Source organism: Zootoca vivipara, chromosome 8, assembly GCF_965207765.1.
Source record: "Zootoca vivipara chromosome 8, rZooViv2.hap1.1, whole genome shotgun sequence".
Taxonomy (NCBI): Eukaryota; Metazoa; Chordata; class Lepidosauria; order Squamata; family Lacertidae; genus Zootoca; species Zootoca vivipara.
Window position 1 is genome coordinate 22806977 of NC_142591.1, and position 24759 is coordinate 22831735.

The following is a 24759-nucleotide window of genomic DNA, read 5'->3' on the forward strand; positions in this document are numbered from 1 at the left end:
ACCCTTGTGTGTCTCTGAGAAGCAAAATATCTGTATGTAAGTCATGAATTTTGATTTCCTGAGTTAAAAAGGCATCATAAGAGTTAGGACACACCTTCAATGAAGGATTTAATCAGGTAGTTAGACTGGAATGCCTGGAGGTGGGGGTTTTTCTTTTTGTTTTTTAAGAAACTCTTTTTTTTTTTTGACTCCCAAAAGGCTGATGTATCACAACTGAGAAAGCAGAATAGAAATAACAAGGTATCTTTCATAGGTTTACTCAACGATTTATTGAGCCTCATTTGTTTCACGCCACAACTATTCCAGGTACAGAACTGTAGCATACTAGTGAAACTTTTGGCTACATGTTTTAGCTGGAGGGGAAAAAAATCAAGCAAGCACACTACTTCTGTGAGAATGCTTTAATTCTCTCTGTATTGCTGAAAGAGGGGTGGGGGAAATCTGAACTTTTCAGGTGCTATTTACTAAAAGAAACTGAGCTGTCCCAGAGCTTATATTAATCTGATTTGCAGAGTATCCCCTGGCATCTGGGGAGCTAGTAAAGTTGTTTTCTTTAAATGTGATGTGAAGAGGTCAACGCAAATAGCATTGTGGATTACCCTACGAGATAGCAATCCCTTTAAACCATATGGGGAGAGTTTGAATTATGGTGTTTGCATGCAGATTATTTATTAAACAAGGGTTGAGCTCCCTGTTTCTTTCACTAAGGGATTAGAGTATTTCAGTCATTTTGGATTGACTTACAGTGGTAAGTTTTTCTCCAGATATCATTTCAGGGTAGCGGTGTGGTCTAGGTGATTGAGTACTAGGCTGGGAGTCAGAAACCCCAAGTTCTATTCTTGGCTCAGCTGCTGACCCTGTGCAGGATGTTGGAGACATTTGTTGCTCCTGATTTCTCTTGCTTGCCTTTCATCTGCCTTAGCTATTTAGCCCTGAAAGCTCTGCACAGCCACCAGACTCAGTTATGCAACTTTGCCACCTATTGAAATCAGTGAAAGAGGATATGTGTTCGTAATTCATTCCAAGACTCTTTGTTTATTTAGAAGAAAATTTCTGTGTTTATTTGCATTTTTCCTTTTACAAAAATGTCTTCACGATTTTGTTTTCTTTTTGTTTAGCTAGCTATGTTAGTGCAGGTCAAATAACTACACCTTAAGCAGCAAAATTTACATGTCTTCTTCTTCTTCTTCGATCACTCGTAGCCGAGTAAGATTGTCTTCCATAAACACGGTTTTAACAATGGGTCCGTAAGTGACTGTGGAGGCCAATTCTGGATCCACACGTCCTTCCACAGTGGGGACATTGGTTTCCAGGCGGGAGTTGATCACGGTGTGGATTTGCCAAGCGTGCCTTCCTCTTAGAACGTTTCTCCCATGCGTCCTGAGTTCGAGTGTCTTCAAAGCCCATGACACCTTTGGTAAAGGCTGTTCTCCAACTGAAGCGCTCGCAGGCCAGTGTTTCCCAGTTGTCAGTGTTTATACTACATTTTTAAAGATTTGCCTTGAGACAGTCTTTAAACCTCTTTTGTTGAGCACCAGCATTACGCTTTCCATTTTTAAGTTCGGAATAGAGTACATTTTTTAACTTCACATAAGTTTCAGACATGTATTTGTCCAGAGAAAATGTAGTTTTCTACAAACAACAAATAAACAAATAAGGCCTATGCCCAGTGCTTCATTTTCTTCATTTAGTCCAGTTGTGGAATCTGGATTTTGCAAAAACAAGGGTGTCACATGACTTTAAAAATTTTTTTTTGACTTTTTGCCAATGTAATTTACTGAGTGAAGGTTCTTGTAAGATCTCAAAACGTGTCAAGATTACAGGCTACCACCTCCTGGAAAATATCTGAAATACAGGTTGAACTGAGTTATGGGCTGCAATCTCAATTATAACCTAGTATCTAGAAGACTGGTCACAGTGCTAAAAAATGTGCCTTCAAATAGAATCCCCTCATCCCTGTGGTGTCCACTGGCTGGTTTAAATTGACCCTAAGGTGTTAAGAGGAGTGGTAGCCAACCAACTAATAAATATGCTGGGAGGTGAGGCCATTTGGCAGGACAAAAGAAGTGTGCTGGGGTGAAGAATTTCTGCTGTCCAGCAGTGAGAAACTTCACACCCATCTATTCTGGTTTCTAAGATCTTTTCTAAGGCATTTTCTCAGTCCGTTTGTCCATGGGCAAATGGTGGCTTTGTCCCAGGGACATTCCTGCCTGTTTCACTCATGACTTGGGCATTTTTGCCAAGTCCAGTACAAGGAGGGATGACACTGTTGGGAACCCGTATTCCTAAATGCTTGTATATACGTTTGAAAAACATTTGGGTGTTCAAAAAAAAAAGAGGATAAGAACAGCTTTATACGACTGCTCATTTTAACCCTGACATTTTCAGAGGAATTAAATAAGGAGGAGTTAAAAAGGCATTCCAGTAATGGGAGATGTATAGTCGTGCAATGGGATGGGGCAAGGTTTTTATAAAGTATATTGAGATCCTCTGATGGGGAACTTCTGGTGGTTCCACATACCCCTGAGGTTCAGCTGGCCTTCACTATGAACCAAGCCTTTACTGTGGCAGGCCCTACCCGTGGAACTCCCTACCACTAGAGGTTTGGTGGGAACCATTCCTCCCTTCTTTAAGATGTCTTCTAAAAATTGTACTGTTCTGACAAATTTTCTGTTTTGACAAATCAGTATTTATGGAGGTTTTATTGATGTTTTTAATTATGTTTTCTGGATACTTTCATTTTATTGTCATAAGTTGTATACTCCTTTGATTCTTGTGATCGTGATGGGGGGGGGTTATAAATGCATAAATCAATAAATTATCTTCCATAGAGCAGTGAGAAGTTACAACCAATTAGGCTATACTGTATTATATTATTTCTTCCTCTAATGTAATTAAAATAATTGGCCACAGTGGTACTGCTTTTCCTTGAAGTGCTGTTCTGCTAACTGAAAATGCTTTGGGTTGTTTTAAGGGGTAATACAATACAATACGCCAAACAGGAGAGCAGTAACAGATGAACTAAATAAGGATGTTCTTATCTTTCTTCAGGCTATGTGGCTAATGCTACAAATGGATGAGCCGGAGGACTTTGTAATAGCTACTGGGGAGGTCCACAGTGTCCGCGAATTTGTGGAGAAGGCATTCCAGCACGTTGGGAAAACGATTGTGTAAGTAGTAACACACAACAGCAATAGTTTTAGTTGACCGTTTCTCACTCACATCCTTTTATTTGGCTATTTGTACCTCTGTGATGTAGTAGTTCTGTTCATGTACTGTACTGTGCTCTCTCTTATTATGTCCTGAAGCCTTTCAATATTATCCTTTCCCCCCCCCATTCAGTCTAATTTGAAGATATGTTGACAACTCATATACAAAAGGGGGGGAAATGGCAGAATTCTCTGTTCTATCTGTACCTAAAATTGTGCTAGGAAAAGGGGCCCCTGACCATCAGGTCCAGTCGTGTCCGACTCTGGGGTTGTGGTGCTCATCTCGCTCTATAGCTGGCGTTTGTCCACAGACAGCTTCCGGGTCATGTGGCCAGCATGACAAAGCTGCTTCTGGCGAAGCGCACGGAAACGCCGTTTACCTTCCCGCCGGTTTAACCCACAGCGCCACCTGGGTCCCTAAAATTGTGCTATCAAGCACTAAAAAAAATTGTTTGGTTTTCACTTGATGGTGGAGGGGAAGGTGGCAATATTCAAATGTCCACATTAAGAATCAGCATTCCAAGCCAAAGAACAAATACAAACTCTCGTGGCAGGTCTCTTTAAAGACAGAAGTTTTGCATTCATTAGATGAATCTTGCCCCTGGTCTCCCATATATGATTAATCTCAAACGTTAAAATCCAGCCTAACAAAGGGACTCTTGTGTGCATCCAGGAAAGACTCAGGTTTTGACTAAGGGAGTTTTCACAGTTGTGGGACAACAACCAAGTATGCCATTCTCATATTTGGTATTACAATTTTGTGCACAGATACTGCAATCTAGAGCTGGTTTCCCCAAAGTTGGGTCTCCAGGTGCTTTTGGACTACAGTTCCCATCATCCCTGACCACTGGTCTTGCTAGCTAGCTGTAGTCCAACAACAGCTACATACTGCATTGTTGTAACAGTAGGTGGATGGATGACTCAAGAAAGAGAATCAATTTTCCTCATTTGCTCTGAACCTGCTATCAGTTTTGGGGGTTGGCTATTCACAGAATCCAAATGGCAAGTAAATTTCCATTCCAAAAGCAAATCGGCGCTGGATCAGGAACTGAGGCAGCGACTTCTGGAGATGAGCAATTGAACAAGCACTTACAGAGCTCACGAGGGAGTTGTGAACTTGGCAGAGGTCCAGAGCAGACAAAGAGACTTATATTCTCACTGCCAAGCATTCCTGCCAGCACCTCTGAGTCATGTGCTGGGTCATTGTTTGCAAGTGGATCTTCTCCCTCTTCCTTTCCTCCCAAGTATAATCCTGGTGATACAACCTTATGACATCCAGATTGGTACTCTTGCAGAGACTCTGAGCTTCCTATCACGATGCTATGGGGAGGGTTGTTCAGGTGAGGGAGGCAGGCTAGACATCCATGATATGAGGCATTTCAGTCTGCCTTGAGACTATTGCAGGTTTCTCTATGTCAGGGGTCAGCAAACCTTTTCAGCAGGGGGCTGGTCCACCATAGCTGTCAAGTTCTCCCTTTTTTAAAGGGAAATTCCCTTATGCTGAATAGGCTTCCTTGCGAGAAAAGGGAAAACTTGACAGCTATGGTCCACTGTCCCTCAGACCTTGTGGGGGGGCAGACTATTTTGGGGGGGAAATGAACGGATTCCTTTGCCCCACAAATAACCCAGAGATGCATTTTAAATAAAAGCATTCTACTCATGTAAAAACACCAAGCAGGCCCCACAAATAACCTAGAGATGCATTTTAAATAAAAGCACACATTCTACTCATGCAAAAACACACCGATTCCTGGACCGTCCGTGGGCTAGACTGAGAAGGCGATTGGGCCAGATCCGGCCCTGGGGCCTTAGTTTGCCTACCCCTGCTCCAGGTTTCTCTAGGTATAGTTCTCAGCAGAGTTTGGGGAGATCAGAAGCACTTGCTTCTGTTTGTATTATTTGTTTACTTACTTACTTGCATATTTCTGTGGGGGGGGGAACCGAGGTGATTGTAGGACAGGCTGGGTTGCTGGTGCCCCTCCTCTGACAAAAGGCTCTTTGATCCAGCAAAAGCAACCACAGTACCAAAGGAGACACCTTTTTTTTTCCGCCGCTTTGCTATCAGAGCACACACAGAGACAGATGGGACGGACTGTATGCTGTTGGCAAGAATGGTGGGACATGGGTCAGGTGTTAAGCTCTGTATATGCTGTATAATGAACATAGAGCCCAAAGATGTTGTTCAACTCCAACTCCATCAGCCCAGTTATCATGGCCAGTAGACACCGATGATGGGAGTTGTAGTCCCCTAACATCCAAAGGTATTCCTGGTGTATGTGAATGCGAATGTTATGTACATAATATGAGTATTGCATGGGACAATGAATGAGTTGTGTGTGTGTAAATAGGAGAGTGTGAGAGAAAGGGAAGAGGGAATAGACATGGAGAAAGTGCACACACAAAATGCCCTTACCCACATATTTCCACTCATCTGTTCTCCATCACTGGTTTGAAACTTCTGAGACCATGTGTCGCTTTAATTTCATTGTATTAATTTGCAAAGCTACCCCTAGCGTTGGCATTTAATCTGCATCAAAATCAACGGTGTATCTACTATGTCAAAGATAACAGTGTTTCATTGTGTTGGTCTGAAACAATGAGGAAAAGGAAATTTTGACAAGTGAAATGTAAGCAGTTTTGTCTATGAGACTTTCATCTTTGAAATCTAGTTCATTTTTTTCTTTTAACACGGCTAGTGCCAAGGAAAACTCTGGAATGATGAGACTCCTCAGAGTGATTCTAATTCAGTTCCTTGCGCTGACAAGAAGGCCTTTCAGCTACAAATATTTTTCCCCGTAACTATTACACCTTTCCCCCCCCCCTTTCTATCTTCCTTTTGCCTATTACTAATTAAGTAATATGATGGGGAAACACTTTCCTCTTCTCATTTGAACTTCAACAGGATAAACCAAGCAGGCAAACACTTGTCTTGACTAATTTTCTGTCATTAATCTTATTAAATCAGAGCAGGATTGTAAGGATAGCCTCAAACCACTACGGCACTCAAGAGTTCTTAGCAGACTCCTGTCTGTGAATGAAGGTGGAGGGGACCCTATATAAGCAGTGGAAAGATTTATGAGGTTTTCCCCCATATGATTCTACATATAGACCTGCAGCAAAAGTATTCGTTGCTTGAAGGGCTGAGATTAACATAAAAAAGCAATGAACATTAATCTCCATTTTTGCTATCCTTGCCTGAAATTGTCATGATTTGCCTATTCTTCAGAGTACAGTCATACCTCAGGTTACAGATGCTTCAGGTTGCGCATCTTCGGGTTGCGCACCGCGCCGAACCCGGAAGTACCGGAATGGGTTACTTCCAGGTTTCGGTGCTCAAGCATGCGCAGAGGCGTTAAATCGTGCTTTGCACATGCGCAGAAGTGCTGAGTTGTGACCCGCACGTGCGCAGATGCGGCGCAGTGGGTTGCAAACGGCCTCCCGCACGGATCACGTTTGCATCCCGAGTGTCCACTGTATTTGCATTTCTTCTGTGTAAGCTGCTTTGGGGGGAAAGCAGCCTAGAAACATTTTAAAGGAGTAAAGGGTTCTGAAAAGTCTCACAAGCAAGAGCTGTTTTTCAGGATGTGCAAGGGAGCAACCCTAGAGTTACAAGAAGCTGGTGTAAAGCAAGCAGGCATAAATTAAGCCAGATCCAAACCCCATTCAGCAATGGGACTGGTTGCTGCTGCTCTGATCACGGTGGAGGAAAAGCGAGCCTTTAAAATAATGTTCTGTGCCAGGTTGCTAGGTCGTATGACCAAGCTGAATGGTCTTAGGATCTAGCCTAAGTCTCCCGTCTCTGGTCCCATTCCCTCCACACATCCAAACACTTTTTGGAGGCTTAGTACCAGCCTCAACTCAGCTGAGATGAGCAACTTTGGCTGGTGTATCTTTGGCTGAGCCAGGTTTGGGGGCTTAATCATAGAACTGCAGAGTTGGAAGGGATCCAGAGGATCATCTAGTTCAGGCATCCCCAAACTGTGGCCCTCCAGATGTTTTGGCCTACAACTCCCATGATCCCTAGCTGACAGGACCAGTGGTTGGGGAAGATGGGAATTGTAGTCCAAAACTATGGAGGGCCAAAGTTTGGGGATGCATGATCTAATTTAACCCCTTGCAATGCACGAATATGCAGCTGTCCCATACAGGGATCAAACTTGCAACCTTGACATTACCAGTGCCATGCCCTAACCAACTGAGCTCTGGCGTAACCAGAGGTTGTTGTGTCCTCATGTTGACCAACATGTCCTAACCTGCAACCTCACCCCGTTCTAAGAATATTCAAGGCAACTGTTGTTTTTTAAACAATCATAAGATTTGTTGTTGTGATGATGGCTGCTTCAAACAACAGATAAATGTTTTTTGAAGGCTATGGAAACTCTGCAATTAAGTTATTCCATAGAGGAGATTACGCTGCCAAACCCTGCCTTACGACAGAATAGAGAATGAACAGTAATAAACTATGACCTATGCAACTATATAGCTATAAATCTGCACCAAGAAAGTGGAATCAATATTGGAATCAGACCTGGAAGAACCCAGTCCACTTAGCAATGAAGCTTCCTAAGGATTGGAGAAATCCCATATTTCGGTACTGTTTTGAATGTACAAACATTATGCAAAATGATAGTTGTTCACATTTTTATTTCTTTATTTCTTAATGTTTATTGTTATAAGATGTTTGTTATAATGAAAACCAATAAAAATATTATTTCAAAAAGCAATGAAGCTTCCTGGGCCAGTCACTATTTCTCCACATAAACTATCTTACAAACGGCCTCGGTCCTGTATACCTGAAGGAGCGTCTCCACCCCCATCGTTCAGCCCGGACACTGAGATCCAGTGCCGAGGGCCTTCTGGCGGTTCCCTCATTGCGAGAAGTGAGGTTACATACAGGGAACCAGGCAGAGGGCCTTCTCGGTAGTGGCACCCGCCCTGTGGAACGCCCTCCCAGCAGATGTCAAGGCAATAAGCAACTACTGTATTTTACTTTTGGAAGACAACTTAAGGCAGCCCTCTTTAGGGAAGTTTTTAATGTTTGATGCTGTACTGTTTTTAATATTCTGTTGGAAGCCGCCCAGAGTGGCTGGGGAAACCCAGCCAGATGAGCGGCGTATAAATAATTATTTTTTATTATTATTATTATTATTATTATTATTATTATTATTATTAATTATACAAGATATTGTCAGAAGAAAAGGAGGGGGGTTGACCATGTACGCTGCTCCGACATATCAACTGCTCCCCACACAGAGTCTATCCAGAAGGGTACTGTGACCCATAGTATCAAAAGGTCAAGTAGCAGGCAGTCCCGACAACATTCTATAACCCCTAAGACTCTGGCTGGATATAGTGCCATCAGTGACAATATGGTACATTTGACTGGCATTGCCATTTACCAGCCAGAGCATGGATTCCCAAGAAGTTAAAAATAATAAATAACTTCCATATATTTTGGCTGTGTTCCCCACATGGTTCAGGTGTGTGGTTTCTTTATGTAATGAAAATGATGGGAGGGAGAGCCCAGGCATGCTGGCAAGCCCCTTCTCCTCCAGTGCAGAACGTTCCCCTTGTTTACGGGCCTCCATGAGTTGAAGGGTGAACTTGTTCCGCATGGCCTATTTGTGGAGGCTGTGCATGTGGTTCTGAATCCTGGCTTGTTGTAAACAAATGGAAGGTGATGCACCCAAGCAGCAAGGCTTGCCAGTGCTGTTCCCCTCTTCCCTCACATGACCTTCATCATGAGAAGAGACTCAGCGGCTGGATAGGACTGGAGAGTAAACCTTATCAGATTGAAATCAAAGGCAAAACTTCATTTGATTTCACATGCATGGCTCGCCCAGGGATATTCCTTGTCGTTGCTACTGTCATTTCCCTTTTATAGGAGGATTGAAAAACGGTCAGTTGCAGCTGGCGAACACATTGTTATAAGAGCTCCGTATCACGCTTTTCAGATTGGGGGGTTAATTACTTTTCCCCTGTGGTTTTTTTTCTTTGTACTTTCTCTTTTAGTAAGTATTAAGCAAGTAGAAATTCTATCTGAACATCAGATTAATGTGATTACCGTACCATATTTATTTCCTGTCTAAACTTTGCCCCGTAATCAATTTCCTTATTGCATCTGTTGATTATCCACAAAATAAAAATGCAACACGATGATGGGAAATCTCTCTTCTTCTTTTTTTAAACATGCAGTAGTCATGCATGCATGTTGACCTGCAATCATTGTCTTCTGATGTGTTTATCTTGTGGTTAATCGCAGTTGAGCTAAGCTGAAGTGTTAGCATGCACTCAAGATTTGGCTTTAATTTTTGTCGTTTGCAGAACAATTAAGCATCTTTGAACATTAACAAGGAAGGAAGTGTGCCATTAAAGTGGAGGTTATTTTCAAAATCAGGACCTTCATTCTGGTGATAAAAAGGGCCCATGCGGAACTTTGTGGCGTACAATAATATTCTGTTATGCATGCACTAAACTCCAGTGAAGTGGCTAATCTGGCTGACAATTGGTGACAAACTCACTAGCCTGAAAAATTACTTCCTATTCAAGCTATGCATCCTTATACTTGTGGCAGACATTTCTTTATTTCAAAGTGCTTTTGTTTACAAATATTTATTGCATTGCTTTCCCACTGGCATGAGTACTGCACACAGTATTTTGAAGTGTATCGTATAGTTTAGTTCATAGTACTTTGGGAAATATGTTGAGCTACTGAATAATTATCTCTTACCATTCATAATGAAAAGTTGAGGAATGAGAAAGCTTTTTTCTGAAAAAGGAGCTGAAATCCACTTCTGAGGTCTCTGTGGGTTGCATCCCATTGAAATTAATGGATGGGATTCATCTGATGAGTTCCATATGTGGTTAAGTCCTACACAAGGACTTCTACTTGCACAATTGGGCTTTCACCCCATCCCCTCCCACCATGTGCCCCCTGAAATTGGCTTGGGTGAGTTGGGAGAACCCCCAGAACAGCATGCGGGGGGAGGGAGAAAGGGGGAAATCAGTCTGTCTGGGAAGCTGAAAGGCTTGCGCAAATGGATTGCGCAAATGGCACAATTTTGAACTCCACCCTGTGGACCCAAGTTAATCATGTCCATTGTTTTAAATGGGTCTACACTTGAGTATGGCTAATGTTGGACTCTGTGGTTTTTATGGTGATCTTATTTTGAATATGTTGGGGTGGCAAATACTACACTATCAGCCAATCTGGAATTGCTTTTGAAACCTAGGGAGTAATTTGAAAAGAAGTTTTAAATTATCGTGTTTAGTTCTCTCACTGAGAAGCAGGCCAATAGGAATTTATGAGACACATCAGGCATATATGTTTTTAATCTTCAATATCATTAAGCATTATGTACAGTATTCTGTGGATTGCTTTAAATGATTAAAAACCTGCTTTAAATGTCAATGGTGACAACAAACTTGATCTTTCCCTAGATGAGGTTCTGTTTTGATCTAGCATGTCTATACATTTTTATTTTATTTTTCCTCCCATGTGGCTTTTGTCCTGCTTCTTGAGCATTCTTCTGAGTTTGTGTTATATCTGCCTTGGATCAGGACTCCTGCAGAGAAGATCCTTCTGCTCTGTCAACAAATTCTGAGCTGAAAAGTAGACAAAAGTTAATGCTGACTGCTTTCACTCTCTACTTTCAGGAATATTTCATAGTGTGTTCAAAAATGGCTGCAGAATATATTATCATTCATATGCTTCTCTAATAAATCCTTGGAAGGAATTAACATCATTTTTTCTCTCATAATCTGACTAGCAACTGTCTCTACTTCTCTGTTATTGAAAACAAAAAGTGGCTGCATATTTTTCTGTCTAGGTTGAGCCACCCTTTCCTTGCCCCTGTTGCAGCCAGCAACTACAACATCCAACTGACCACTTTTACACTTTTATTATGTTGATGGTGAATAGTGAGTCTCTAGAAAAACTCAAAGCATGAGGTCAACCACTTCCAGAGAAATAAAGAAGGCAGCTCTGGTCCTTTTATGACTGCAAAGGGTTTCCTTACTCCCTTCTTCCAGAATTGACAAATAACTACCAGGAAACTGCCATCTAATGGGGGAAATCCATGGCATGCTATGTGTGTACGGGATTTCTATACAGCTGTACACTGTGCATACACAATTTGTCTTGCCTTGCATTCTGGGGTGGTATTGGATCATTCCCAAATTTCTATTTTCTGCAGATTATTGGAATGTTTATAGTTTTGCAGCAATGAATTATGTGAACATACAGTACAGTAAACATTTGATCACACATTGTTTTTAAAATATTATAAAAGCTGAGCCCCCACCCCCACCTCAAACACAGATAATGATCTTCTGCAGGCAAGCCAAATTCACTCTTGCTTTCCATGCCAGTGTCCTAGCTATGGGCCTGCCTGGCATATGGTTGAGGGTGGGACTGTTTGATGTTCCAATAAGTGCTCTGTGAGACCAAATATGCTTATGGCCCTCTGAGCTTAAGTCTGGGATTTCGGCCTTATGCAAACATATGCACACCATTTGCTCATTCTGTTTGTAATTCACCCCATGAGCATGAGGTCTCCTCACCTCTTTTGTTCCATTTCAGTATTTAAGACAGGCTGTAACTGGGAGTGATTCCGTGAACAGACCATATGCTGGTCCACTTCACAAGAGTCAAATTTTCCCCCTTGCAAAGCCCAGCATGTGGCTTTTGGGAAGGATTCTATGAAGTCTTACGGTAATGTAATAGTGTGAAAAACAAAGGAGACCACACTTAAAAGTCAGAAAGCTTGTTTTAAAATAGTTTGACAAGTTATTATGAAAGCAACATAGAAACCAACTGAAGAACATAATTAGACAAACAAGTTTTTAGTCTGATGGTGAAAGTGATTGTAGAAGTGTTTGATCTGAGTACATTTCAAGGCAAAGTGGAGGTTGCTTGTAGCTCTGTCACCATTAGACCTGGGGAAACAAACTTACAAAGATGTTAAGTATCATCTTTATTGAATATGTATCAAATGATAAATGAATATATTTTTGTATTTTGTTGCCTCCTTTATACTGTATCTCTAGCCTATATTACACATCTGTTTTGTAAGCATTTAATTTCTAACCACTCGAGCATAAATTCCACTGCTTATCAGTGTTAGTCTACAGCAGCAAAAACTGTGTTTTTGTAGCATCTTAAAGAGTAACATATTTATTGTGGCAAAAGATTCATGATCTCTAGTGCAGTGTTTCTCAACCTTTTTTGGGCCAAGGCACACTTGTTCCATGAAAAAAATCACGAGGCACACAACCATTAAAAAAGTTAAAAAATTTAACTCTGTGCCGCCCTATATTGACTATATAATTATGACTGTAAGAAACACTTGCCAATTGCTGTGTTGGTTGCAATCTCCTGTAATAAGGCTTCACAAGCCGCTGATTTCTCCGCCAGCACAATCCTTTGCTCAGCAAGTTTCAGGTTGAGCTCAGCCAGCCAGCTTCTTTAAGTTTGTCTAAAACCACCCTCCCGTGGTGGTGGCTGCGCTCGCCCCGCGTCGTGACCCGGCCGGCTTCCTTTCCGGCGGGTCAGTGTTGTTTATTGGTGGCCGCCAGGCACGTGACAATGCAAATCGCCTTTCTCGTCGCCACACGTCGCGGCACACCAGCCAGCGTCTCGCAGCACACTAGTGTGCCGCGGAACAGCGGTTGAGAAACGCTGCTCTAGTGCATGGGTAGGCAAACTAAAGCGCCGGATGCGCCCCAATCACCTTCTGAATCAGGCCCGGGAATGGTCCGGGAATCAGCATGTTTTTACATGAGTAGAATGTGTGCTTTTATTTAAAATGCATTTCTGGGTTATTTGTGAGGCATAGAAATTCGTTTATTTCCCCCCAAAAAAATATAGTCCGGTCCTCCACAAGGTCTGAGGGACAGTGGACCGGCCCCCTGCTGAAAAAGTTTGCTGACCCCTGATCTAGTGCTTTTTCAGGTACAGAATCCTGTTATTTGTGTCCATATATATATATATATATATATATATATATATATATACACACACACACACACACACACACACACACACACACACACACACACATACTAGCAAAATATAGGACTTGATGCACCTAACAAAGTGGTGTCCGGTGCCAAAACTTATGCTGCATCTCATGCATAGTATCAGAGCACAAAACAAGTGGACCTTAAAAGCCATTGTGCTTCCGCTCTGGTCAAACTTCTGCCTCTGCTCCTGTGGCCTGAAGTGTACATTGCCCTGGAGAGAGAAATAACACCAGCCTTGTCTAAGAATCTGCACACCAAATGCTGCTGTGATCAGACTGGTAAAGACATTATGGGGTGATGAAATGTTTGTCATCTTTGCAGGTGGGAAGGCAAGAATGAGAACGAAGTAGGTCGATGCAAAGAAACTGGGAAGATCCATGTGACAGTTAATCACAAATACTACAGGCCAACTGAAGTGGTAAGCAAAGTGATTCTTTCACCTTTACAGAGGAATGTAAACCAAATTCAGTCACCAAATTGCTGCATTTAGGCAGCTGTTTGCAAGAGGGTTCTAACTGCAACGACTCTGTTTGCTTTCAAACAGGTAGCCATATATTTCTTTTAATTACCCTGTCCTTGCAAAACAGGGATAAAACTCAGAAACCAGAATTACTGGATATTTCATGCTCTATTTAATCCAGTTTTGAATTAGTGAAAAAGATGTGGACAGTTTCTTTCTTCCAGATTGTTGCTGGAGAATAATTGCTTGAGACAGAAGTAACGATGGGTGTGATTTATTACATATTTAACATTTGTAATTTCAAGTCTTATATCTATTCTCTTATTAAAAGTTTAAATTTATATGCTTATTTTCTGCAGTATATTCCAGCAACTAAATACATGGGGAAACAAGAAAGGAGAGGGAGAGAGGGTATTCAAAAAATAATAATAATTTAAAAATCAGTCTAGAATATAAGATCATAGAATTTTATTTTATATATTTCTGTTCATCTACCTGCTGTTTGTGAATATGTTAATGGACAGTCACTGAAAAGTCATAATTAAGACATTTCCTTTCATGTGCTGGAAATAAATTCTCTTAATTAGGCCAGAATGCTTCTAATCTATCCTCGTGAATTTGGAAGCACTTTAAAAACTGTCAGTTATTGAGAAGAACACAATTATTTATATATATGTCTCTGCCACAAAGAGAAGAAAATACATACTTGGCACTAGTAATCCTGATTCATTGTACTTCCATTGAAGTCAATCAAACACTAATCAATCAGTTTCATCTGCTTATGTTGGTGAATGATGGTATGAAGGTTTCCATAGCCACAAATGTGCATATTAACCTTGTACAGTGTTTCATTCTAAATATTCATCATTCTTTCAGCCAGATAATATGACCATTTATACTGGTGGTCACTGAATCAGCCTCCTTAGTTTGCTGTGGTAGAATGATGGTGCTGGAAAACAGTGCAGACTTGGCATTTTAGACAGTGATAATTCCATACATACTAATACAGCATACATAAACCTATGACTCAGAGCTGTTCTAAGAATTTATAGACTACTTTTCCATTGCATTGCTTTCCTTGGCATTTAGAATTAGGTTTTCAACCTTATTGAGCCAAACTCTGCACAGTACATATGCACAGTTTCTGAAAAGCCGGCCTTTTTTGCCGGTTAGAAGAATAGGCAGGTTTCGGTTTAAAGGTTTATCTAAAACTCTTCAAGCTTTTCAGGGGGTGGGGGAATAAACCATTGTGAATGTGTTAATAGGAAACGGCTATCGGGCAAATGTATTGCATCTTTAAATATTGATATTGATATTGATATTCCTGAGTCACTGCAATGTTAAGGGTAGCCTTTCTCCCAAACCCAGAGTAATGAGTTATGCTTTAAAATATTGATCGACATACCAATCAAAAGATAAACTGAAATTCCCAGTGGTTAGTTGTCGAAGTAGCTAAGAATATTTCCCAATATCTTCAAGGCAAGCATTTTCCAGAAACACTTGTTTCTAGCCTACACATACAGGGGCTTGGTTCAGAAAATAAGATGTCTTTGCATTTCTGTGAAGAGTGGGGTTCTGTTAAAAGTACTGTATATTTTCAATTAAATTTCTGTTAGATTAGCCATGTTTCCTGCTTAGCTGTCTACCTCTGTTTCATTATCCTTCATTGAAATGCTTGCCTTTTTTAAGAGGTCATTTAGAACTGAAAGGGTAATTTAAAATCTAAGAGCATTTTCATATTAAATCTTCTGTCTCTGAGTAATAAGGATTTTCCCTGCCCAAAGGACCAGTTATTCATGCTGACTTTCAGATTGTCCCGTTTTTGTTGTCTATGTCCCAGTTCCCTTTCCCTGCCACTTACAAATCTTTCACTCCTAATAAAGTTGTAGCCCTGGCGTATTCTCAGAGGCTTTTCTCACAAGAGAACAATATTCTACTGCTTGGAAGAAATTGTATTTCACTTTGTCCTCACCTACTTTAAAAATCAGTCAGAAACTGGATGTTTCACTATTAATTGAGGGAATGGATAGTGCCATTACATGGTTTGGCGACTAAATGTCACCGGACTTAGGGTGCGTCTAGGTGGAGTCTGGTCTGTTCTCATGAAAGAGAAGATAAAAAGTTCTTGTTTAGCTGATTGGTCGCATCTTTTAAGGCTTTCGTAATGTGGGGAAAGTTTTGTAGTGGAAGTCCCACACTGAAACAAATGCATAGCTGCCAAGTTTTCCCTTTTCTCGCGAGGAAGCCTATTCAGCATAAGGGAATTTCCCTTTAAAAAAGGGAGAACTTGGCAGCTATGCAAATGCATCTCCAAAAATATATGTGAGATGTTGTATACTGGAACTGAGTTAATGGAGCATCTTTAAGCTTTGTTTCCCTCATCCTTTGCACCATCTTTCAAAAGTGGCATCCTGTGAGGGTGGCAATGAGAGAAGCTTTTCGGTGATGGCCCCTTGCCTGTGGCACGCTCTCCCCAAACACCCAAATAACTCTCCTGGTTATTTGAAACTTGATGTGGCTTGATTTCTGGCCTATTTTTGGTGTTCATCTTTTAGTTGGGTGAGGAAGTATATTTTCCTTGTTACCTGTGGCTGGTGGACGATCCCTTTTAGAACTATGTAAGTTTTCATTGCTTTAGCTATTCTATGGTATCGTTGCATTCTTAACTTGTAGATCTCTTTTTAAACTCTTTCTGTAATAAGTGATGACTAAATTGAAATAATAATTATAATTATTTGTAACTGTCGAATCTAGCTATATATGCATATATCTACAATTAGTGTGGGGCAGCTGCTGTTTATTAAATAATAAGTTTTTGGTTTGTGTTCTTCAGAATTTCATCTAATCACTTTATCCGGAATTGTAGATCTTCCTTTTTGATATTGTATAAATGCTTGATGTGGCATAAAGACGGAAGCAGAAAATGGAGAGGAAGAGGATAAGCATTGTGAAAAAGAGAAGAGCATGTGGGTTGGGGGTGGGGGGTGGAAGGTGGGTGTTTTGCAAAAAGAGAAAGCTGGATGGGCAGCTAATTCCTAACTCGGGGGCTTGGTGTGCATGGAAGTTACCTTTCATATTTGTTCCCTGCTAGCCTCATGCTTCCTCTAAACTCTGCCCAGCTCTTTCCTCCGGCTCAGACCACAGATTACATCATAGCATAGGGAAAGTATGACTCAATGGAGGAAAGAAGTTATGATGTTCAGACATTCTGTTTAAAAGACTGTTTGCCTACAGAATGACCAGAAGTGGTCAAGATGTTAAGAGCAGGGCTGTAAACACACAGTGATTCCGTAGAATGTTATATTAGATTCAGAATGCAGGCTACTGAGAATATCAGCTTTCACTCTTGAAAAGAGCGGCTTTCCTTATGGCTGCACATATTTGCTTGAGAGTGTGTAAGCAGCCACAAGAACTGCTGAATAAGGGCTTCAGGTTATCATCTGAAGCCCACCACCAAGAACGTTTAGGCTGGTGGCAGATGACCAGGACAGCACAATTTCTGTAGGCACAGCCCATTGTGCAGTTCCCTTGCTAAGGTGGTCAGACTAGCCCAGGCATAGGCAAACTCGGCCCTCCAGATGTTTTGGGACTACAGTTCCCATCACCCCTGACCACTGGTCTTGTTAGCTAGGGGTGATGGGAGTTGTAGTCCCAAAACACACTGGAGGGCCGAGATTGCCTATGCCTGCACTAGCCTCATCTTTTTATATCATATTTTGCCTTGGGGCAAATTTCATTATTAAATGAATTAATAATAACAACAGCAATAATAGTTCAGTGCTATATTCTCTCTAGTGCTCTCTAGTAGGGGAAGAATAAGTTACAAAAATGTAAAAAATAATAATCTAATTTGCATAATTTAAATAGGCCACAGAAGCCAGCATTTCTATTTGCATTTTTTTCACCTTGATACGGAATATTATTTTGTGTACAAGGCCCATCCAACCCTGATTCTAAAATGGCATTTAAAATGAGAAATCCACCATCAGGTTTTCTATTTTGAACATCTATTAGTTGACTGAGGCTGAAATTCTAACCCCATTTCCCGGGGAGTAAGCCCTACTTCATCCAGGCTAGCTTCTGAATAGACATGGTTAAAAAATTACAGTAAAGATTAAAAACATCTCCAGATGTGTGTCAAGACATAATATTTCTGATGAGTCCTGAGCTTCACTCCTGTCATGCCTCTCAGACTTGTCAGATTTTTCTTTCAGTCAGGTAGTCATCATACTAAATCAATACCTCATAATGGCTTAACCACCTCAAACTGTACAATAGTAAGGGAATGGTTTCATTCTTAAAGCATGTGTGCATTTGGCATTTGCTTTGTCTAACCCAGGCATCCCCAAACTGCGGGGGCCCCCAGATGTTTTGGCCTACAACTCCAATGATCCCTAGCTAAAAGGACAAGTGGTCGGGGAAGATGGGAATTGCAGTCCAAAACATCTGGAGGGCCGAAGTTTGGGGATACCTGGCCTAACAAAAAAAATGTGGTGTTCACTTGCCTAAATAGAAGAAAGTTAGTGTGTGTTTTTAGGACCCACCTTATTTTTGGGGTTGTAAGTTGTTTTATATCATTTTTGATATTAGGTTACAGGTAGGTAGCCGTGTTGGTCTGGATCGAAGTAAAATAAAAAAAATTCCTTCAGTAGCACCTTAAAGACCAACTAAGTTTTTATTTTGGTATGAGCTTTCGTGTGCATGCACACTTCTTCAGATACCGTATCTGAAGAAGTGTGCATGCACACGAAAGCTCATACCAAAATAAAAACTTAGTTGGTCTTTAAGGTGCTACTGAAGGAATTTTTTTTATTTTTGATATTGTTTTTAATGCTGTTACTCACCCTGGGACGTTAGGGTGAAGGGCAGGAAATAATAAACAAATGTTCATTTTCTTATATTGCTTCCCTCCGGATCTCACTCCCCCTTCCTTTTATATGGAAAGGACATGTTGTTCAAATGTTTGTGACAGTTCAATAACTCTTTTTTCCCATCCTAAAATTATACTATATTTTTAAGCTTTCTTGGCTTATATCACATGCCTATTCCAATATCCATTTCCTTCATTTTCCATCTGCCAATTTGTTTATATGTTAGTAAGATACACACACACACACACATCTCTTCTTTATAGCTTTCATTAATCTCTACATCCCTACTTTACCACACTTGGCCTCAGTTGCCCTTTTACTTCTTCATACGTCACCAGAATAAGCTTTGCGTTTTTACCCTCTTTGAGGGGTGGGGGATGATTTTTAATACTCAGCTCTACGTTTCTCAGACTTCACAAGATTCCAGTAAAAAAACTCCTCAGGGCGTATCATATTCCTCCAAAGTCGGATCTGCTCAAGTCCAAAGCATTTGTGGCAGTTCGTACTCCGAAGAGTTATGACTCTTCAAAATATAATGAAACTGATCACAAAATCCCACTTCCGCACCCCCACCCTTTTCCATACATATCCCATTTCCTGCATTTACATTCCAAATGGGCCGTGAGTCTGAACATAGTTCAAACAGCTGTACAAGAAATATCCATCTTAGTTGTTTAAAAGTCCATATTCCTGTAACTGTGTCTATATGCAACCCAGAGCGTCAGGGCGGATCTGTACATTTCACTACAGGAAGAAAAACCCTTAGTGGTTGTTGTTGTTGTTCCATGACTAACAGCCTTTGTCTTATGACAAAACCGTCTTACCTATAGAGGAAGATCCTTATGCACTTTCTTTTCCCAAACCGGAGGTTTATGTCAACATCTGAAAATCACTACTTTAGTAAAGTATTACTTTTTATTGTCTTTCTCGAGTGAATCACTGTGTCAGCCAAAATATTTATATCATTACTTACTTTAGACTCAACAGTAAGCTTCCGCCAGAGTTACCGTCTTGCCAATCTAAAAGGGATCTGGGGTTGTGTGGTTTTTTTTCAAGCTCGGGATAATCATAGGGTTGCCGTGTCCCAGCCCACCCAACCCACAGGTAGCCTAATTTGCATATTATGCCATTTGTTTGCTGGTTTTGCAAACCAAGCTACGAGCTGGGGAATGGCTCTGCATTTTCCAGGTGCTTTTCTGCTCCAAACTGCCTCATTCAGAAGTTGCTTAACAACCAGATGGTTGGGCTTTTTCTGCATGTTACATGGAAAAGTTAGTACAGTGTGTATTTAACCCGCAATGGCTAAATTGTGTGTGTTCGCACGAACATGCATCTAAGTGTTGTCATAAGTCTGTACTGTTCTCTCATCCAGAAGAAGCTAAACTGTGTAGCGCTATCTCATGGCTCCTAACTGCTCAGGAAAGTGGAGAGTGCCATATATATACACACACACAGAGAGAGAGAGAGAGAGACAGAGAGACAGAGAGACAGAGAATGTGTGTGTGTGTGTGTGTGTGTGTGACCTTCCCTTGTTACTGAAAGACCTGACTTCTGCCGCAATGTTTCCTCCTTCATGTACAGAAGCATCTACGGAGGTGCTTCATAACTTTCCCCTTACATCATTTTTACTTTTCTGACTCAGCCCAGTGATATCCAATCCTGAGAATCCTGGAAGATGCCAAACATTGGAATCATCCTCAGTTTAACCAGTTGTTGCCCTTTGTTTCATCCTGCTTCACCTCCACATTTTTCCAGCCACTCGCGCTGCTGACCTTGCCTCCTGCCCCCCACCTCTTCTTGCCCCCGCTGCTGTCATTCTTGAGCTTTTAAAACCAGCCATGTGTCATCTGTGAACTCCACGTCTTCATTGATCTTCCTGAGAACATCAGCTTGTCCCTCTAAATCTGCTATCTGATCCTTTCCAACTGACAGCTCTCGGCCTCAAAAAGGTATACCCTTACTTCCTCGGATTTAAGTGAACGCCACCTTGTCCTTCTAAATGCAGCATCTCGCCGGCCGTGCAGTTGTTACCTTTTCCTTTACATCAAGGAAGCTGGCTAGAGCAGGTAGTTATTAACTCCTTTAAACAATCTGGAAACAGAAGAGGTAGAGGAGAGGTGACATGTCTATTTATAACGAAATAGCAAGAGAGGCTCTGTCAAATGCCCAGCACGGTCTTTTTGTTTTCATTGCTTGTTCCGGGGGCCAGTTAACAGCCAACACAACAGGACCTTGGCTAGGAGACATTACCCAGACCTGGGCCTTCCCATGACAGCTAAGACGTGCAGAGGATGTTGTTAAAGTGGGCAAGAAAAGAAACCACCCATCTTGTATATAATTAAATAAATGTAGCCATAGTTCTAGCTATTTTTCTGTATAGTTAGGGTACTTGAAGCAGTGGCTATCGTCGGGCATATGGGTGGGGCTAAAACCCTTACCAGTTCTGAATTTTTGGTTCAGCCCTGATGAAAAGGACAAATGTTTTAATAATCCAAAAGTCACAGTAGGATAACACATTTTTGTATGGACCAGAGTGTCAAATAAATACGGACTGCTGTGTTGCCCACTATTCTGTGACGTTTTAATTGGTCCTAATACAATTTTTACTCAACTGTAATGTTTGAATTTGTTCTAATGGACTAACAATGCAGCTACCTAATTTTTTGGTATGCTTTAAAATGGAAATGATTTGCCTATTTGATCAAAGTAATGACTGGCTAGGGATTTCTTGTTCATTGGGGATTTTTGAATGGTTTGTTTAACTTGCTTGCATTAATTGATTTTGTTGATTTTGGCCAAATGGGGGCTGATACAGAGAAGAAGACTTTTCAAGATACTGGGTTCACCTCTGCAGCTCCACTGCCAGACCCTTATTTTATTTTATTTTATTTTATTTTATTTTATTTATTTGTGAAAAATTCTATTCTGCCAATGTCAAGAGAAAAAATCATGGTGGTGAACCATGGGTAGCATGATCAGCTCAAAGCCATTCTGTTAATTAATAGTGGTGTTCAAATAGGTCTTACTCAGAGTAGCCCCACTGAAATCAACTTAGTTATGTTCGTTAATTTTAGTGGGGTATACTTGGAATACAGCTTAGTAGAATACCACCCTGTCATTATAAATGACAACACCAATAGAATCAGTATTTTCCCAACTATTAAACAATCTTCAGTTGCAATGCATCGAATAAAAGTGAATAGTCATTTCCCCAACCCCCCTTCAGTTTGTCTCTCAAAAACATATTTTCTACATATCCCCCTCACATGAATTCTACTTTTAGCCATATAGACATTCTCTTTTGATTGGAATTGTCTTGTATTGTATATGCATTTCTTCAGATACAGCTTCTAAATCCCTACATTTGCTGGCAGTGTTTCTCATGATCCTAGACTCTGTTTCTGTGTGTTGAGGGGATTAAGAAAGTTGACTGTGATGATCGCATAGTTAACAGGGGAAATGCGAGGTATTTGTAAAACCTCAGGTGAGTGATGTGACCGAGTTTGCTCTGTGTGGTATGTCGGTAACTATGCAACAAAGCCTGCCAAGCCCGCTTGTGTCACTGCTGAGTGCGTGTTGTGGCATTTTCTCTTCACTCCAAACAGTCTTCCTGTAGCGCTAATCCCATGCGGTTAGCACAGCCTTTTATCCGGCACGTAGTAAAGGTTAAAGATGCTACACGATATTTTTCTTTCTTTCTACAAAGGTATGATCAAGTTCTCTACCCCCACCTTTCCTCCTGTGCTTTAAAAAAAAAAGTTGCTGCTGCATTGCTATGGATCCAAAGAATCATGAGGAGAAAGAAAACAGCCGCTGAAACTTTTCTGCAAATGCTTAACTGCAGTTCTCCTTCCTCGGTTTCTGCATAGCACACACAGGAACACCATCTTTGGATTTCCTTTCTTCACACAACACTCAGATGCGAGATCTTAAAACGGCACTTCCATGAGTGGAGATGGGGTGGACTTTGGTATCATGGTGTCCTGAACAAAGATACAATTTGGTGCCCCCGTCCAAATACTTTTCATTTTCACAATACAGTCGTGCCTTGGTTCTTGAACCTAATCCGTTCCGGAAGTCCATTTGACTACCGAAACGTTTGAAAGCAAGGCGTGGCTTCCGATTGGCTGCAGGAGCTTCCTGCACTCAAGCGGAAGCTGCGTCAGATGTTCGGCTTTCGAAAAGTGTTGGAAAACCGAAACATTTTTGGGTTTTCAGCATTCGGGAACCAAAACATATGAGTACCAAGGCATTTGAGAACTGTAATTCTCAAGGTACAGCTGTAATTCATTTTGGTACAGTTGATTTTTTATGGCTCTTCTCAGTAGGTACCTAGGTACATATAGGTGGTTGTTGTTGTTGTTTTGCACACACACCCCAGCTTGGTGCCCTGTGTGGAGGAACCGGCTGCACTGACCTAAATCCAGCCCTAGTGGAAGGGCAGCTTTAACCCTAACCCCACAATGCCCATTCAAGCTCAGTGCAAAAGGGAGGACCATATTTTAGAAACAAAGCATTTACTTAATCTATAAAGCCCAACCAAACTCTTAACCCCAAGGTTGTGGTGCCGGAAGAGACTCTAGACAAGCCATCCGTTAACATAAGCAGTAATCACCCATATTGGCTTGCAGTGGCTTTGGGCAGAAGGCCTCCTGAAGAGATGAAGTCAACAAGGAAAGAGAAAATAAAAAGTATTCATGAATAAATCAGATTTTGCACGCAGTCAGCATAGGATTCTGGTAACAGTTTTTGAAGAAATGTTCACAGGTTTCCCACAGCCCACCTCCTTTGCTGAATTTGCACAGTTCTGTTCTACTGGGAATGGTTAGATTTGTTTATATATATATATATATATATATATATATATATATATATATATATGGTATATATAATTTTAACTCTCTTTTCTGTTTTTGTAATTGTAAACTATCTTATAGTAATCCATGCTTGGACCTTGCTGTGAAGGGTGCGCAAGAAATTTTGCAAATAAATATACAAATAAATTTAAATGTGGTTGTGATAGCAGTCAGGGCCGGCCCTGTCATTAGGCACAGTGAGTTTTGCCATGAAGCTGGCTTTCCATACTTCCTTTGCTGAGATCCCAGGTTATAAACGTTCATGGGTGTATGCAATCAGCAGAAATGCAGATGCTACAATTCCTTGGCTCAAGAACAAGGTGCCTTCTGTCTCAGCGAACTCATCCTCCTTGCTGGAAACTCCCTGGATGTCACATTAAAAGAGTTGAACTTTGTTTCTTTTGCATAGTCTCCAGTCATGGGTGGCTCAAAAGGAAGTCTGTTCTGGAAGCCAAGCCCGTTCTTTGCATTTGTAGTTAGCAGGGTGTGTAAAACCTCCAATTAACAATCCCAAACTGTAAACTTAAGATCTTCAATGAGTAACGTGTCTTTAATATATAAGGCCTTGGGTGTGAATGTGGAGTAAAAGCAGTGTGAAATCACACAAGCATTTGAAGTGGATTTGCATCTGGACTTACAGTGCTGAAGTTCAGCGCTTTTGGTCCATGTGGTGCTTCCTGCAAGTGTACATATGAAGTGTTTATTTCCAAGGGCATGCGTAGCGTTTTGTTAATTCGGGTAATCATGCTTCCAAATAGGAGCACTTTGCATGTGCTTATTTTGTTCGTGAAGTATTGTTTGTTGTCAAAGGCAATCTATGTGCACTAGGGTTCATTTACCCCAAAGGAAATTCCAATGAATTCAGTGAGTCTTACTCCCAGGTAGGTGGGGTTAGGATTTCAGTCATAATGTTCTTCCTGGGGTTGTTGTTGTTTTTTTAAATGGAACGCATCACTCATTGAAGTGAGAGCTGGACCATAAAGAAGGCTGATCGCTGAATAATTGATGCTTTTGAATTATGGTGCTGGAGGAGACCCTTGAGAGTCCCATGGACTGCAAGAAGATCAAACCTATCCATTCTTAAGGAAATCAGCCCTGAGTGCTCACAGGAAGGACAGATCATGAAGCTGAGGCTCCAATACTTTGGCCACCTCATGAGAAGAGAAGAATCCTTGGGAAAGACCCTGATGTTGGGAAAGATGGAGGGCACAAGGAGAAGGGGACGACAGAGGACGAGATGGTTGGACAGTGTTCTCGAAGCTATGAACATGAGTTTGACCAAACTGCGGGAGGCAGTGCAAGACAGGAGTGCCTGGCGTGCTATGGTCCATGGGGTCACG

At 41.2% G+C, this 24759-nt stretch overlaps 1 protein-coding gene across 1 annotated transcript in view; it reads left to right on the forward strand.

Annotated features, from left to right (window-relative positions):
• The window catches only part of GMDS (GDP-mannose 4,6-dehydratase), a 261909-nt gene that overhangs the window by 183985 nt on the left and 53165 nt on the right, over positions 1-24759 (forward strand). The window contains exons 8-9 of the mRNA XM_035125046.3: positions 3052-3170; positions 13554-13650. Coding sequence (XP_034980937.1) covers positions 3052-3170; positions 13554-13650 — 216 coding nt within the window. The remainder of the gene's footprint in view (positions 1-3051; positions 3171-13553; positions 13651-24759) is intronic.